Raw genomic sequence first — 16,967 nt, 5'->3', positions numbered from 1 at the left:
ACATTCCCCTCAAAACCCCTACTGAAGTCCTCCAGTACCTCAGAACATGACCACGTTTGGGGACTGGACCTTTAAAAAGGTAATTCAGGTAAAATGAAGTCACACAGGTAGGCCCTAATCCAAAACGTATGGCGTCCTTCTAAGAAGGGGAAATTAGGGCACAGATACGCATGGAGGGAAGACCAAGTGAAGACAGCCACCTGCAAGCCAAGGAGAGAGCCTGAGAACCAATCAAAAGCCGCCAACACCCTGATCTCAGACTTCCAGCCTCTAGAACTTCGTAAGCAGATAAAGGTCTGTCCTGGAAGCCACCAGCCTGCGGTAATTTTTCGTGGTGGCCCTAGGACCCTGATACACAGGGCGAGTTTCCACTCTAAAATGAAATCTGAAAGCCACCGTCCTGGATTGCTGCACAGGCTGTTTGACCGGTCTGACTGTTTTCCCAAGTTCACTAACCCGGAGGTCAGATGACTTCCCGGGATTAAAGCCAGCTTCCTCTTGCTGTTACTTGGACCACTGATCTGCGGACGTTTTGTTCTTCTTCTTCTAACTTCCTCTCCTGTGACTGGGGACGTAAATATTAGAGAAACAAAAGCCCAGAATGCTAAGGTTGCCACTCTCACTTCCTCTTGCCCCTTAATGCAGCAGCATTGCTCTGAATATAGTAACTGTCCTGGGGCATCCAGCAGGGGCAAGAGAGAAGGCTGCAGTGCCCCAGCGGCCACCCCTGCAGGCGGATACCGCGTGTCATGTTTCACAGAGCCACTTCTGGGCACAGAAAATGCCAGAATGATGTCTCCTACCTGCCTGGCTGGGATGCTGATCCCAGCCATGGCCTTCCTCTCCTGCCTGAGACCCGAGAGCTGGGAGCCTTGTGTGCAGGTATGTGGTTCTGGGTCAGTTCATCTCCTGGGAGATTTGCCTTGCTTCTGAAAAGCTGCTCTCTGCCTAGAACTTCCCACTGTGGCTCCCTCCTAGTTGGCTAGTTTCATTTGCAACAAGGAGCCAAATTACCTTAAGGACTTGAGAAGCCACACGGACCGAGCAGTTCATGGTTACATAGCACCAACAGGCAGCCCATGGGCTCATGGCCCATTTAGGACTTTAAGTGCTAATAGGGGCTTTAGGTCAGATAGATCTGCTTAAAATCACTGTTCTTTGACTTCTGGGTTACATGACCTTGAAGAAGGTATTAAACCTCTCTGAAGCTAGTTTTTTTTTTTTTTTTTAAAGATTTTATTTATTTATTTGACGGAGAGAGACACAGCGAGAGCAGGAACACAAGCGGGGGCAGTGGGAGAGGGAGAACCAGGCTTCCCGTGGAGCAGGGAGCCCGATGCGGGGCTCGATCCCAGGACCCTGGGATCATGACCTGAGCCGAAGGCAGACGCTTAACGACTGAGCCACCCAGGCGCCCCTGAAGCTAGTTTTTACATCCACAGTAGCCTTATAATAATACCTACTTCAATAGAGAGTTGTAAGAGGTCTGCTTCCTGTCATTCCTTTCTGCTGGTGGACTGTCCTCTCAGCTTCAGGCACTCACTTTGCCCCTTTCCATCTCAGGAAAGTGCTTTGTTTTGTTTTTTGTCTCTTAATAGGGAGAACTTTCTAAGTGGATTTCAGACTTTTAGATCTAGCCCTAGTTCCAAAGGATGAAAATAAATGAGATTGGAAAAGAAAAGTGGAGAGAGAGAAATAAAGAAAAAGATGGAGAGAAAGAGACAAAGAGAAAAGGGGCGGGGAGAGAGAGAGAGAGAATCATGTAAAGTGAGAGCTAATGCAATGGTTTCTTTCTTTGTGAAACACCAACCGACTTTTGTGTAATCTCATTCATGATGGATCTCTTTTGTTTTCCCCTGCGTGGACTTCACAAGTGCTTGGGAAGTCCATCTTAGAACCCAACAACTGAGGGATTGTCTTGGGATTTAGTGTGTGGCAGGGTCAGAAACTCAAGAAGAGCATCATCAGCCAGAGTCCTGAGAGTGAGGGCACTGGGGAAATAATGTACTTTAATATGCAATAAAGATGAATTTGTCATCTCAAAGTCCTCCCTTCCTCCAACTCCCTGCCCAGAGCCCTGCTCATTGTCTTCTCTGTGTCCCTCCTGCTCTTAGGTTAATGGGAATGGATCTTCTAATCAGTCACCCCTGGATAAAATCACACCTTCCCTTTGTCCACACCCCATATTCTCAGTCTCCAAAACCTGTCCAACCTTGCCCATCCCCTCAGTGTCACCCTAGAGCAGGTCCTCAGTCCCCCTCACCTTGACTCTTGGATGGTCTCCTGCCTCCTAGTCCCCTTTCCACTCTAATTCACTCTGCACATTTTTGTTTGTTGTTTATTTGTTGTTGTTTTGCCTGAGGCTCAGTTCTAACAAATTGCCCTCTTAACAACTTGTAATAACTTCTGAGTGCTATTAGGACCGTTTGTTACCCCAGGGCTTTTGCACTGGCTATTTCTTCTAGCTAGAATGTTTTGCTCCTAGATCAGTCCTGCGTAAAGGTAATACCATGTGGGTCACATGATCTAATTTAAATAATAGATGTAACTAAATTTAGCCAAATTTTTATTTAACTAAATTTTAGCTAAATTTATTTATCTATCTATTTATTTATTTATGACTGGAAGTTAATAATTGTTATTTTATTTCCCAACCATTCTAATGTCCCCAGAGAGAGAGAAAGGGAGAGCATGCGTGTGTGTGAGTGGAGGGGGAGGGGAAGAGGGAAAGGGAGAGAATCCCAAGCCGACTGCACTGAGCATGGAACCTATCAGGGGGCTTGATTTCACAACCCTAAGATCAGGACCTGAGCCAAATTAAGAGTCAGTCACTTAACCGACTGAGCTACCCAGGCGCCCCCATTCTAATGTCTTTATAAGTTTTTTTTTTAATTTAAATTCAATTAGCCAACATATAGTACATCATTAGTTTAAGATATAGTGTTCAATGATTCATCAGTTAAACGTAGCTTTAAATTTTCTAGTGGCCACATTGAAAAAAAATTAAAATGGGTAAGTTTAAGTTTAATAATATTTTTACTTAACCCAGTATATTCAAAATATTATTTCAAAATGTAATATATACTAAACTATTAATAAAATACTTCACATTCTTTCATTGGTACTAAGTGTTTGCAATTTAGTATGTATTTCACTGTTTACATGCCTCTCAGCTTAGACTAAGTTTCTTGTGCTAAGTAGTCATGTGTGGATAGGGGCTATCGTGTTGGACAGTCTTAGATTTCTTCATGACTTAATCCCTCACTTCATTTATATTTCTGCTTAAATGTCACCTCCTTTTGGGAGTATTCCTTGATCATCTCATGTAGAACTCCCTACTCCCCATATTGGCCTCTAATCTCTAGATGCTTTATTTTTTTTATAGCATACCATTATACGTTTTTTTGTGTATTTGTACATTGTTTGTCCTTCCCTTTGAAATGGGATCTATAAGCAAAATACACCATTGTTGATTTTATTTACCACTATTTCCCAGTGTTTTGTGCTGGTCTCAGCCTATCAATAACCCATGTTGTGGTTGGACTAGCCCCTGTGGTTCTTTATGATTGTAAGGTACCCTTCATCAATAATCATCAGGACACTTTGAAAAACTGAAAGTTTATTACTTCGAAGACCTGGAAATTACACAAGTAGGGCCACAAAGCAATGCTGAGGGTAGAGAGAAATAGCTCTCAAGCATGTGGAGTTGTCATTATTGGGGTTGAGGATGGGGGACTAGGGTTTCCCTGGCTCCCTCTTTATTGGTGAATTTAAAATATAAGAGCAGGGATTTAGGAAGGGGTGGTGGGAAGGGGTGCAGGAAGAAGGCTAAGTGAGGGGAAGTGGCCTGGCTCTTTATCTAGTCATGTGGTTGGCTTTGTGTTTCTTGGAGATAGCCCTCTTTGAAGTGGATGCCTCCCTAGTCAAAGCTTAAATCAGGCACCTGCTTTATAAGAAAAGCCAACTGTCAAAGCTTACACTACACCCAGTGTCTAGCACATAGCAGGTGTTCAACTTACACATGTTAGATGATTAAAAGTATTGCCACAGGGCTCTGGCTTCCCCACCTACTTAGGTTTCACCTCTCCTACTTCATGCCAGGTGCTCTGAATTAGTTTCTTCCCTTCTTGCTTACGCTGTTCTCTCCCTCTTCCTCTTTCCACGTGTCCAAATCTTACTCATCCTTCAAGACTTACCTTGAAATCCTCTCTTTCTCAGAAGCCATCTATAATCCCTGGATCTGGAATTGATCTCTACCATTTATGAGCTAGAGGAAGTTATTGTCCAGGCCTGGTTTATGGTCCTGTTCAGTAGTGTGAGGCGTGTTCCCACCTCAACTCTTCCTCTAGATTGTGAGCTCACTGAAGTCTGGAGCCGTATCACATGGGTCTCGGCACTGCCCAAAGCCCTTAGAGAAAATGCCTACAATTTGGATTGAAGCAAATCTTCAATCAGTTATTCATTCATGTATTCAATAAATAGTATGCATTAACCATTTGCCAGGCACAATTCTGAGCACTGGAGACACAGCAGAGAGCAAGAATACCAAAGCTTACAATCTAGAGAGGGAGATGAACAACACACATGGAACAATCACATGGATAATTTATGTTAGATGGTGATACACCATGTGGAGATAGATGGAAGAGGGTAAAGGAAGGAAGCCTGTTACCATCCACTATTACACAGTACGGTCTGGGAGGCTCCTATAAGGGATAGCATTTCAGGAGACATGCCAATGAAGTGAAGAGCTGCACATGTGACCTGTGATACTTTATGCATATTACTTTTTCTCTCTGAATTCTTCTTCTTTAAAAGGTTCATTTGAAGATTAAAATAAAGCATATAACATATAAGAAATATGCCCATATATGTTAGGGGATTAATAATAACTGCTAATAATAAATGTTAACAATTATTGATCATTTTCACTGTAATAGGCTTCAAGATAATCTCTTTAAAGACCTCATTTCGTTTAATCTTTTAACAGATTCTATTGGTTTTAAACAGAAAACCAAAATTAGCTGGCTTAAGCAAGAAATTTTGTTGAAGAAATCAGAGAATTCAGAAATTAAATGGGAGGTTAGAGAATAAGGGCTTACAAAGAATTTGGGCAAGTATGATGGAAACAAGACCATGAACCACTTGACCTTATATACTGGTTTCATCTTTGGAGTCCATACATCCTAAAGATTTTTCCCCATTTCCAGATCACCTGCTCAAAGGTCAATGAACCAAGAGAGAGAATGCCATTGGTAAAAACTGAGCAATGACTGTGAAGTATGGACACTTTAACTGGTAGTTTCCCCAAGGCTGTATACAATTGTTGGGTACTTGGGGAAAAACACTTTACCTCAAATCACATGGAAGAACTAGGGTGAAACCCAGGGCTTTTGGACTCCAGAGCCTCAGCTCTTCACCACTTGATTCCATTGCCTCTCTGTAAATACTGACATTCTGATAGTAGAGGTTAGAAAACTGGGGACATAGTAGGTGCTCCACCCATCCAAATCTGGAGTAAGAGATTTTAGAAGTATAAAGTGAGTGGACAAATGAATGAATGGGTGGGTTGATGGATGGACAGATGGACGGATGGATGATTGGATGATGGATGGATGGATGGCTGGCTGGCTGGCTCCTGTGTTTATACTGGAGGTCTCCAAGGTTCTGGCCTAGGAAAGGGGAGTGGAGAGAGCAGTTGAGGTGCATGCGTTAAGACACTGTATCTAACATGTGATCATTGCAGGTGGTTCCTAACATTACTTACAAATGCATGGAGCTGAATCTCGACAAAATCCCCAACAACATCCCCACATCAACCAAGAAACTGGACCTGAGCTTTAACCCCCTGAGGCATTTAGGCAGCCATAGCTTCTCCAGCTTCCCAGAACTGCAGGTGTTGGATTTATCCAGGTAATGAATGAGCTTTTACACACTGCTCAAGGTAAAATGCTCATTGTTCTATCACTTCATTCTTATGTCAGGAGTCTCATCTTTATTCACTCATTCATTCAACAGATATCTTACTTGCTGTATAACTTTGGGCGAGCCACCTCCCTTCTCCTGATCTCATTGTCTCATCTGTGAAATGAGAAGCTGGATGAGAAAGTTTTTAAGGACAGTTCTATCTTTCGATATTCTTTTAAGTCAGGGGAGAAAATTGACTCAAACTCTTTCACCAGCAGATATTTACTGACTACTAGCTATATATTATACAGACTGCTAGGAAACAAGAGTATGTTGATATATACAACTCCAGCTATTAAAGAGGGCATACACACCTGAAAGAAGTAACATGTTACAATCCTGAGCATGGTGCTAGGCACATAGTAGGCATGCAATAAATGTTACTTGATTCTGATTTTTGATTTTGAACCTGAGATAAGGATGGTAATATACATCAGTAAGTGATAAGCTATGTGCAAACTAGAGGCAACATAGTGTGTTGTTCAGAAGAGGGGGCTTCTCTGCAGTGGGTAGTGAAGAGAGATTTCATGAACTGAGTGGGATTCAAAGAATGTCTAGAATATTGAAAGTGGGATAGAGGATAGGGAAATAGGAAGATACAAGTAACCCAAGGATAAAGATAACAAGATCAAAGGAAAATATCTACTGTGAGAAAGAATAGTGACTAAGATTTTCTTTTCTGATGCAGGGAAATTTATCATTTATTAGGGAAGGTGAAGGTATTATCATTATTTTTTGGGGGAACTGAATTCTAAAACTATTATCATCATTAAGGCTTTATTTTAAAATGTACTAGATAATGGATCATACTCTCTATAAGAGTTTGTGGAAAATGCAGGAGAATTTTATATATGGCTTTTTATTATAGAAATGTTTAATAAATTCTAAGATCATAGCATGAAAATCCTCTTTATAGTGGGATATTTCTGTAGCAAGAAGAGTGTGCATCTGATGACTTATACTCTAACTTGGAAACTGACAGAGTATATAACAAAGGGGGAATGGAGCATTTTATAGTCAGTAGGGTAGAGCACAGAGCTCTGTGGGGGTTAGAGGACCCAAGCTGGGTCCTCCTCTACCATTTACAGCTATGTGGACTGAGGCATGTCACTTCATCTCCCTGAGTATCAGTTTTCATATCTGTGAAACAGAAATGGTAAAACTTACCCCATAGGGATAAATGTGATAATGAATGTTAACATGTATATATATTAAAAACCTTATAAAGTAGATTTTATAAGGATAAAAATATTATTATAGCACTTCATTAGTTTCTAAATTTCAGTTTTCTGAGTAAGAATTTTGTCAAGAACTATAATTAAGATAGACAAATCATCCCCCCCCCTTTTTAAAACAAGAAGTAGTTTCTCATCAAACAATGTCCCAATTCATCTTTGATTCACCACTTACAGAAGGAACTTCCCTCAGAGGCCTTAACTATGTGTCTAGAGAGAGGACAGCTCTCCCTCTGGTTAGCCAGGAGATCCTGGCTTAGGACAGGGACAAACATACTACTATAGATATCCCTTGTCTTTTCATAGTCCTTCACAATGTTTACATATAGTAACTCAGCTAGTCCCCTAGGCAGCCTTTTATTCCTATGGGAACCTATTGATATATTTGTTTTCTTTTTTAGATGAAGAAACTGAGACTCAGAGAGTTTCAGTAATTTATCTACGTTCGCACTCTACGTTTTGTGGAGCTTGTTGGCAGCAGAGATTCATATTCACATCTCCTGCTTCTGAGTTAAATGTTCTCTTCATCTTAATGCTCTGCTCCTCAAAAGTGTGAGCTCCCTCTGATGAGACAGAGACACAGCAAGACCCCTCCAGTCTTGCTTAATACATAAGATTATGGGTTATAAAATCCTAGAACTGACAGCAACATGAGAAATAATCAAGGTTATTTAGAATGGTGATAACTGAGATCCATAGAGGTATGAGAGGACCACAGAGACACCAGAACTGAGATGCCTTGTCCCCTTTTCCAGTGTTCTTCCTATGGCACCCACCACCCTCTATCAAGTTACCAATTAATAAAAGCTTAGGCCAAAATGCTTTTATTACCCCTGATACTCATGGAGGGGATACGACAAGTGGAGAAATTGTAAATGTAATTCAGGTTGGACTAGCAAATAACTCATTTGCAAATGCTAACTGGCATGCACCTGCAGTGCTAGCAAGTGTTTATCATTATCTCGCCATATGTTGGCTGGAAAAAACCTTGTCTCTAGGACACTTCCATGAATATTGTATATAGCAAAGCTGCCATTTCTCTTGGGGCAAAAGTCAAAATGCTTTTCCAGTCTGAAAGCCTCTGCTTTGTATCCTCCTTTCTCCACAACCTCATCTCACAACCCTCCACTTCCCTCTCTGTACACCAGACACAAAAGTTTCTCATGGTTTCTCACGGTTCCTCCATGTATCATGGCTGTCGCCCACCTCAGGACTTTTGTATCTGCTCTTCAGCTCACTTCCTTTTCTTGGTAATTCCTACTCATCCTTCAGATTTCAACTTATGTGCTCAGAGAAGCCTGCTTTGATCCCCCTTGTCTTGGGCCATTGCTTTAATGTGAGGTGTCATAGTACACTTTCCTTTTCTTCCACAGAACTCACTCCTACCACTTGTTACTAACATTTACCTATGATAACTACAACTTACAAATATCTAGCTATCATATATGGAGAGCTTTGCATAAACCTTGAGGCTTGTGCAAACCTGTGACACTTATGTGTAATTTTTTATATCTTTGAAATTGACATTTACCAGTCATTTATCATGCTTAACAGCTAACCGCTATCTTGATTATCTATACCAATCTGACGGATAATCACAATTACATGTGGCAGGAAATGGCTGAAGTTAATCCAAGGCAGTTACATACTCTATCAGCCATACAGTCTTCATGTGCCCCAATTATTGATCTCTAACTGATTTCCTTTTGAGGGATGTCCTGCCTCTGCTTAGCATGTGTGCCTATTGTGACAAAAAGAGTTTGTCATTGTGTCCAGTAGGATAATACTGCATCTGTGGGGCTTCTTATTTGTTCATGTCATCATCTGTCCTGCTTCATGTCTTTGTCAATGCACAATCATATGTCATGTCTCATCTGTGAGAAGAGCTGGAAGACTGGTATGGTTATTCCTTTTTGAGTTTTAATTCAGCAGAAATATAATCTGTATCTCTTTTCCCTGTAGGTGTGAAATTCGGATAATTGACGATGATGCGTATCAGGGCCTAAACCACCTCTCCATCTTGATATTGACAGGAAACCCTATCCAGAGGTTATTCCCAGGAGCCTTTTTTGGACTCTCAAGTTTACAGAAGCTGGTGGCCGTGGACACAAACCTACAATCTCTAGAGGACTTCCCCATTGGACATCTCAAAACTTTGAAGGATCTTAATGTGGCTCACAATCTTATCCATTCCTTCAAGTTACCTGAATATTTTTCTAACATGCCCAACCTGGAGTACTTGGATCTTTCCAATAACAAGATCCAAAATATTTATCATGAAGACTTGCAGGTTCTACATCAAATGCCTCTTCTCAACCTTTCTTTAGACTTGTCCCTGAACCCTTTATACTTTATCCAACCAGGTGCCTTTAAAGAAATTAAACTCCGTGAACTGACTTTGAGAAGTAATTTTAATAGTACAGATGTAATGAAAACTTGTATTCAAGGTCTGGCTGGTTTAAAGATCCATCAGTTGGTTCTGGGAGAATTTAAAAATGAAAGGAACTTGGAAAGCTTTGACAAATCTCTCCTGGAGGGACTGTGCAATTTGACAATTGAAAAATTCCGGATAGCATACTTTGATGATTTTTCAGAGGATACTACTGACTTATTTAATTGTTTGGTAAATGTTTCTACAATTTCTCTGGTGCATCTGTCTTTAAAGAGGCCAAAATACCTTCCTAAAAATCTCAGATGGCGACGGTTGGAAATGGTTAACTGTGGATTTGAAGAATTTCCCACATGGGAGCTGGACTCTCTCAAGGAGTTTGTTCTCACTCACAACAAAGGCGTGAGCCCTTTTACTGAGATGAAGCTGGAAAGCCTTGAGTTTCTAGATCTCAGTAGAAATGGCCTGAGTTTCAAGGGTTGCTGTTCTCACTCTAAATTGGGGACAAGCAGACTGAAGCATTTAGATCTGAGCTTCAATGATATTATTACCATGAGTTCAAACTTCTTGGGCTTAGAACAACTAGAATATTTAGATTTCCAGCATTCCAATTTGAAACAGGCCAGTGATTTTTCAGTATTCCTATCTCTCAGAAACCTCCGTTACCTTGATATTTCTTATACTCACACCCAAGTTGTCTTCCAGGGCATCTTTGATGGCTTGGTCAGCCTCCAAGTCTTGAAAATGGCTGGCAATTCTTTTCAGAACAACTTCCTTCCAAATATTTTCAAAGACCTGACCAACTTGACTATTCTAGACCTCTCTAGGTGTCAGCTGGAACAGGTATCCCCGGTGGCATTTGGCTCACTTCCTAAACTTCAGTTGATAAATATGAGTCATAACAACCTCTTGTCATTGGATACACTCCCTTATGAACCTCTCCTCTCCCTCCAAATTCTGGATTGCAGTTTTAACCGAATAGTGGCCTCCAAGGAGCGAGAATGGCAGCATTTCCCAAGTAATCTAGTTTCCTTAAATCTTACTCAGAATGACTTTGCTTGTGTTTGTGAACACCAGAATTTCCTGCAGTGGGTCAAGGACCACAAGCAGCTCTTGGTGGAAACTGAACAAATGGTGTGTGCAAAACCTTTGGACATGCAGGGCATGCCCATGTTGAGTTTTAGGAATGCCACCTGTCAGAGGAGCAAGACTATCATTAGTGTGTCAGTGTTCACTGTACTCATGGTTTCTCTGGTAGCAGTTTTGGTGTATAAGTTCTATTTCCACCTGATGCTTCTTGCTGGCTGCAAAAAGTACAACAGAGGCGAAAGCACCTATGATGCCTTCGTTATCTACTCAAGCCAGGATGAAGACTGGGTGAGGAATGAACTGGTAAAGAACTTGGAGGAGGGGGTACCCCCTTTTCAGCTCTGCCTTCACTACAGAGACTTTATTCCTGGGGTGGCCATAGCTGCCAACATCATCCAGGAAGGTTTCTACAAAAGTCGGAAAGTTATTGTCGTGGTGTCCCAACACTTCATCCAGAGTCGGTGGTGCATCTTTGAGTATGAGATTGCCCAGACCTGGCAGTTTCTTAGCAGTCGTGCCGGCATCATCTTCATTGTCCTGCAGAAGGTGGAGAAGTCCCTACTGCGGCAGCAGGTGGAACTGTATCGCCTTCTCAGCAGGAACACTTACCTGGAGTGGGAAGACAGTGTCCTGGGACGGCACATCTTCTGGAGACGACTCCGAAAAGCCTTGCTGGATGGTAAACCGTGGAGTCCAGAAGGAATGGCAGATGCAGAAAACAGCTAACATGAAACAGTAACCTCTGCCTGGGGAGGAAAAGCTCCCGTGGTGCTCCTTGCCCAGATGGACCCCATACTTGTTCAGTTAACGAGTATTAAATGCTGCGACATACCTGGCATTGTGCTAAGGGCCGATGATTCAGTGGTGCATTAGGTACAGAGGACAGCTGACCTCATGGAGTTTACAGTGCAGAGGGAATAATACTGTGCTAAATCAGAGAACCTCCAGGTGCATGCTTCCACCAAATCAGCTCAGGAGTCCATGGTATGGAAAGTCAACTCAATTTTTACCCCATCAAACTGAATTAGAACTAAGAGATTGGGCCCCAGATAGATCAGGAAGAAGACATCGTTCTTCACCTTAGTCTTTGGATGGAAACCACCTCATGTTTTACATGCTAGCCATCTTAAAGCTGTTTTGGCAGTTTTAACTGAACAAGGTCTATGCTCACCTTTCCCTTTTCTATTGAATGAAATTTAAATGCCACTTGATGACTCAGAAGGCTCCAGATTCAGACCCTTCCCCCTCCATTTGAAGCCAGTTTCTTTACAAAGGCTAAAGTCTAGTTCCTAATTCCCAAGGAAGTCTGATTAACACATATCCACAGATATCCTGGCCATTCTTTAGTATGTTCTATTTATTAACTAATTGTGCCTGATACATTTTTGTTTTTTATAAAATCCAATTCTAATTTTTCATGTCTCCTCTATAAACTCTTACCATAAATAAGGCTGTTAGAGACATGCTGGAAATTTCCATATTTAAGCACTATCATTCAAGCAAATATGTAAAGTACACTCCATCACTTTGTCACTTGATGTCACTCTAAAGTTATTACCTACTAAGTTATGACTGTCATGAAGGAAGCATTAAAATAATTTGGTTGAAAGTAGCACTTATTGTAATAGAGAGGGACAAGTCCAAATTCCCAGTCCTATAATAAGCAATTCGGGGCTAAGGGTAGGCCAAGAAATGGGTTGATCTGGAGGTCAGTTCTTGATGGTCCCAGAAACATAGGGTTGATATAGCTGGGATGACCACATGAAAGAGCTGCAGCAGTTTCTTTTGCAGGAAATGAGTATTTGCTCACGGAATACTGACTTTTTCAGGTGATTATGAAATGGTTCAAGGTGGAGAGTGCACACTTCTGCTTCCTGTTGAGTACTACTCCCCGTGACCATATTTAGGAAAAAGTAGATGTTATAATGTCACTGAGGTTAATGTGGGTCATGTTAAGGGGAATTCTTAGACGAACACACATACAGCCTTCTTCCCCAGGAAGAACAACAAGGTAATTTGGAAAATATGGTTGTCAAAACGGGAAACGGCCGCAACCCAGGAGTGTGTTTGTGACTGTTTCAGAGTGTATTTTGGTTGGAGCATAACTGGGGTTGTTTAACATGCCTGGGTGTGCTTATAGGTCTTACATGGTAGTGAAAGTGGATCTGTGTCTTTGTGTGCATGCCTCTATGTGTTGCTGTGTCTGTGGGTATGCAAGAGCACATGTTCTTGCATCGCAAATATGCGGTCATATCTGCATGGAACAGTGTGATTCTATTGCAAGGGCAAGATGTGTGTTTGATGTGGAATTCTACAGCTGTTTGAGATAGGTTCTCTACTCTTGTGTTTGTGATTGCTTATATAAAAACATCTGTATTAGATTCTGAGTATGCCTGAAGGCGTGTGTTATTGTGTGTGTCCAGGCCATCATGAGTGTGCTTGTGCTCATATCTGAGCGTGGGTTCTGCATATGTGTATTAGTTCAAGCAAATATACAAGACTCCAAGGAGGAAAATCAAAATGAAGCTGGAATGTTTCCTGTATACAAGGCTGACGCTGGCTTCCTTCCCATCATTCCCCTTTCCCAGATGAAATTCTGAAAATTGCAGGTGAGGCAGACAAGGAGGGAAAGAAATGATAGGACGGAAACATAAGGGGAGGAAAGAGGAAAGTCAGACCAGGGGCAGGTCCTTTGAAGCCATTTAAGTTCTTCAGATTAAGAGAGATGAAGAGTGGAATAGAGAGAAATTAATACTAATTAGAATGCCTTCAATTTGTGTAATACCCTACAACTTGGAACACAGTCACACAATTATGACCACATCTGAATTTCTTATTATCCGGGTAAGGTAGCAGGTTAAGAATTAGTTTCCCCATTTTACCGACATGAAACCTGAAGTTGAAGGAAGTAAGTTTATTGTCAATAGGCCACAGTATAAGTGAATGGCAGGGCCTGGACTTGGGCCCCCCAGCCTCCTTGGGGCAGCTCACTTTCCACTGCACCCCAATGCTTCACGCTTCAAGTCAGTAAAACGAGAAGTGAAACTGCTGTAGTTCTCTGCGTAGTCAACTCTGGCCAAGGGTTTTTCACTGAAACCATGAATCATTAGGCAAATACATATGCATATATATATCATATATACTGAATGATTTGTTTATAACACTTTTCTTTCCATAAAGGATATGAGGGAGATTCAAACAAAGTATGCCTGGACAATAAGGGTAATTGAGAAGAACCAGAAAAGCTGGACGAAGAGTGAAAAGAGGAATGGAAGACACTAAGAGTAAGCTTTAGCATAGTGCATCCCCATTCAGACTCGAGAGAGCTCCCTTGCCACCCCTGCAGTGTTTTGGATAGTTGGATATTTTGTGGCTTCTGGAGAAAGCACAACTCAGACTTACCATTTACCACATCTGCTCTGGGCTTCACTGTTATGGGTGCCTAGCTAACTCAAATATAAAATGAGGGTAAACTCTGTGAACTGCTGTCAGTATTAAGCATGATTGCACATATATGGGATACTATTTTTATGGAGGAGTAATCCTCTGGGACTTCATAAAGGGAGAACAGAAAGAAATATTGAGTGGTCTTCTCAAAAAAAACCCCAGCATTTTAGCAATTGCTGTTTTCCTAACGCGTGGGACCAGAGGAGGACTGTAATTAGGCAGTTTCCTTCTGACTCGGCTCCCACCCACAGGATTGTCAGAACCCCAGCCTCTTTCTGGACTTTGTTACCTTTCTAGAAATCACCAGCAGGTTCCTGGAGGGTCTTACATAAACACAGTCCTCCACAAGAATGATCACCCTCTGTGAGGGCAGGGAGCATATCCATTCATCCTTTGCTGCCCCAGCCCTGAGCTTGATGGCTTGCACAGAGTGGACAGAATAACATCTGTCTGTTTAAAGAATTGATGAGTGAATGAAGACCCATCTCTACAGGGATGTTGTCCTCTGTGTCTCAAGGCCCCCAGGTTCCAGACCACAGCTCTTTGCTGCCCATGCAGTGTCTGGGGCTCTAGCTTTCACAGCTGTTTCTTGTCTCTGTTGTTGTCTGCATGGATGTTCTCAACTGCTTCCTCCACTCAGCTCCTTAACTCCAAGCATTCCAAAAGTTACTTTGCAGAAGAAGGGAAGAGGACTTATAACATTTATCTTTAGTTGCTATTTTTAGGTCCTACTCTACTGCTTTATGTATGATATCTAATTTAAATTCCCATACCATGACTATGAGATGGATACTAGTAATATCAGCATTATTACCCATTAGGAAACAAAGACTCTGAGACTATAAGTAACCTAGCCAAAGTCACACAGCTAGTAAATGCACAGCTTGGATTTAAACCCAGTCTCTCTTCTATCAAAAGCCAACGAGAGTAGATGGTTTCTCTAATGCCTTCCTTCTATTTCTTATAGAGATTTTACTACTACTGTTCTTTATTTTTATTTTCTCTTTGCTATGGCCAGAGCTCAACCCCAGAACCCAGATATGAAGGTGAAACCAAAGGATGGGTGTTGAGCTGAAGGCTGAGCTGTATAATAGATATCAAGCAGTCCATGAAATCAACCATTTCCTCTCATGATGAAGGACTAAGCCCTTCCCACTTCAACTCTCTTTTCCAACAGAGTACATTCTTTTCCATGATGCTCCCAGGATTTTCATGTAAGTAGGTCCATCCAAATGGCCTTCCAGATGGGCCCAGCTGATTCTGTATTTATAGCAATTACCCACCACCCTGTACTCAGTGATCTTTTCTGCCACATGACTTTAAATAAGTCTATTCCAAAGATACAGACTTGGTGAAAAGAAGGGGTACATGCATCCCCATGTTCATAGCAACAATGTCTACAACAGCCAAACTGTGGAAGGAGCCAAGATGTCCTTCAACAGATGACTGGATAAAGTAGATGTGGTTCATACATACAATGGAATATTACTCAGCCATCAGAAAGGATGAATACTACCATTTGCATCGACATGGATGGAACTGGAGGGGATTATGCTAAATGAAATAAGTCAAGCAGAGAAAGACAATTATCATATGGTTTCACTCATATGTGGAACATAAGGAATAGTGTGGAGGACCACAGGAGAAGGGAAGGAAAACTGAATAGGAAGAAATCAGAGTGGGATAAATCATGAGAGACTCTGGACTCCAGGAAACAAATGGAGGATTAAGGAAAGGAGGGGATGAGGGGATGGGGTAACTGGGTGATGGGTATTAAGGAGGGCACATGTTGTGATGAGCACTGGGTGTTATATGCAACTAATGAATCATTGAACACATCAAAAACTAATGATGTACTATATGTTGGCTAACTGAACTAACTAACTAACCAGCTAACTAACTAACTAAATAAAGCTATTCCTTTCCATGTCTTCATCAAATGGCACTAGAAAGCAACTTGATATGGAGCTGATATAGTCTGAGTTCATCAACTTTAGCAATGTGCCTTAACACAGGATTTAAAATGGACTGTCTGGAGAAGGAACAACATAGCATGAACCTTGCACTGGGTTTCCTACTGGCACGATTACTCTCCCTTCCTTTAGCTCGGATAAATGAGAAGACTCCAATAGCTCAGAGTCCGAGAGTGTGAATTTCAGCCTACCACCTAGAATGCTAATAATCTATTTTGCTAATTGAAGAAGAATACTGATGCTCTGAAAATCAGCAGTGGCTGGAAAGTCTTTTATTTTCTTCCCATGTAATATTCTAGCATTTGTTATTAAATATAGGGGGTGTAAGTGGTGCCTGAATGGCTCAGTTGGTTAAGCATCTGACTCTTGATTTTGGCTCAGGTCATGATCTCAGGGTTGTAAGATTGAGCCCCGTATTACGGGGCTCTGTGCTGGGCATGGAGCCTGCTTGAAATTCTCTCTTTCCTTCTCCTTCTGCCCCTCCCCCTCCTCAAATAAATACATAAATAAATAAAGGTGGCACAGATTTAAAAAAATCCTATGTGGACTTATTTATGGAGCTGCTAGTCCAGCAGATGTGTATGATGGATTTGGGTTTGGATCCTGGTTCTGCCATACCCTCACAATATAATTTTGAACAAGTTTCTTAGGCTAATTCTAGTTTTTCTTGAGTAGCAAGGGTAGGTCTCTCCTACGCTACAGGGCTACTATGAAAGTACAATAGAGAATGAAAGGGAGACACAACACACCTCTAAATTTATCTGCTTGAAGGGTCTACCTTAACAACAGGAAATGTCCCAAGATTGATATGAAGTTGATATAGAAACCTGGAATTCTGAAGGTCTCTAAGGCAGGAGGTCTTAGAGT

General features: G+C 41.6%; 1 protein-coding gene across 3 annotated transcripts; it reads left to right on the top strand.

Annotated features, from left to right (window-relative positions):
• Positions 1 to 583: 583 nt before the first annotated feature.
• On the top strand, positions 584 to 13,067 carry TLR4 (toll like receptor 4). Of its 3 annotated transcripts, none has more exons than XM_035015961.1 (3): positions 683 to 882; positions 5,747 to 5,913; positions 9,236 to 13,067. In XM_035015961.1, exon 3 carries the CDS (start codon positions 9,424 to 9,426, stop codon positions 11,404 to 11,406), a length of 1,983 nt encoding a protein of 660 aa, XP_034871852.1. In that variant the 5' UTR covers positions 683 to 882; positions 5,747 to 5,913; positions 9,236 to 9,423; the 3' UTR covers positions 11,407 to 13,067. The 3 variants fall into 3 exon arrangements, with proteins under 3 accessions (XP_034871851.1, XP_034871852.1, XP_034871850.1); XM_035015959.1 differs by having other exon boundaries at positions 689 to 882; positions 9,165 to 13,067; XM_035015960.1 differs by lacking the exon at positions 5,747 to 5,913 and having other exon boundaries at positions 584 to 882.
• Positions 13,068 to 16,967: the final 3,900 nt, after the last annotated feature.

The sequence above is a fragment of the Mirounga leonina genome, unplaced genomic scaffold (genome assembly GCF_011800145.1).
Source record: "Mirounga leonina isolate KUSES-001 unplaced genomic scaffold, KU_Mleo_1.0 Mir_170, whole genome shotgun sequence".
Taxonomy (NCBI): Eukaryota; Metazoa; Chordata; class Mammalia; order Carnivora; family Phocidae; genus Mirounga; species Mirounga leonina.
Note: the sequence above shows the minus strand (reverse complement) of the source record. Positions and strands in the feature narration are given on the sequence as shown.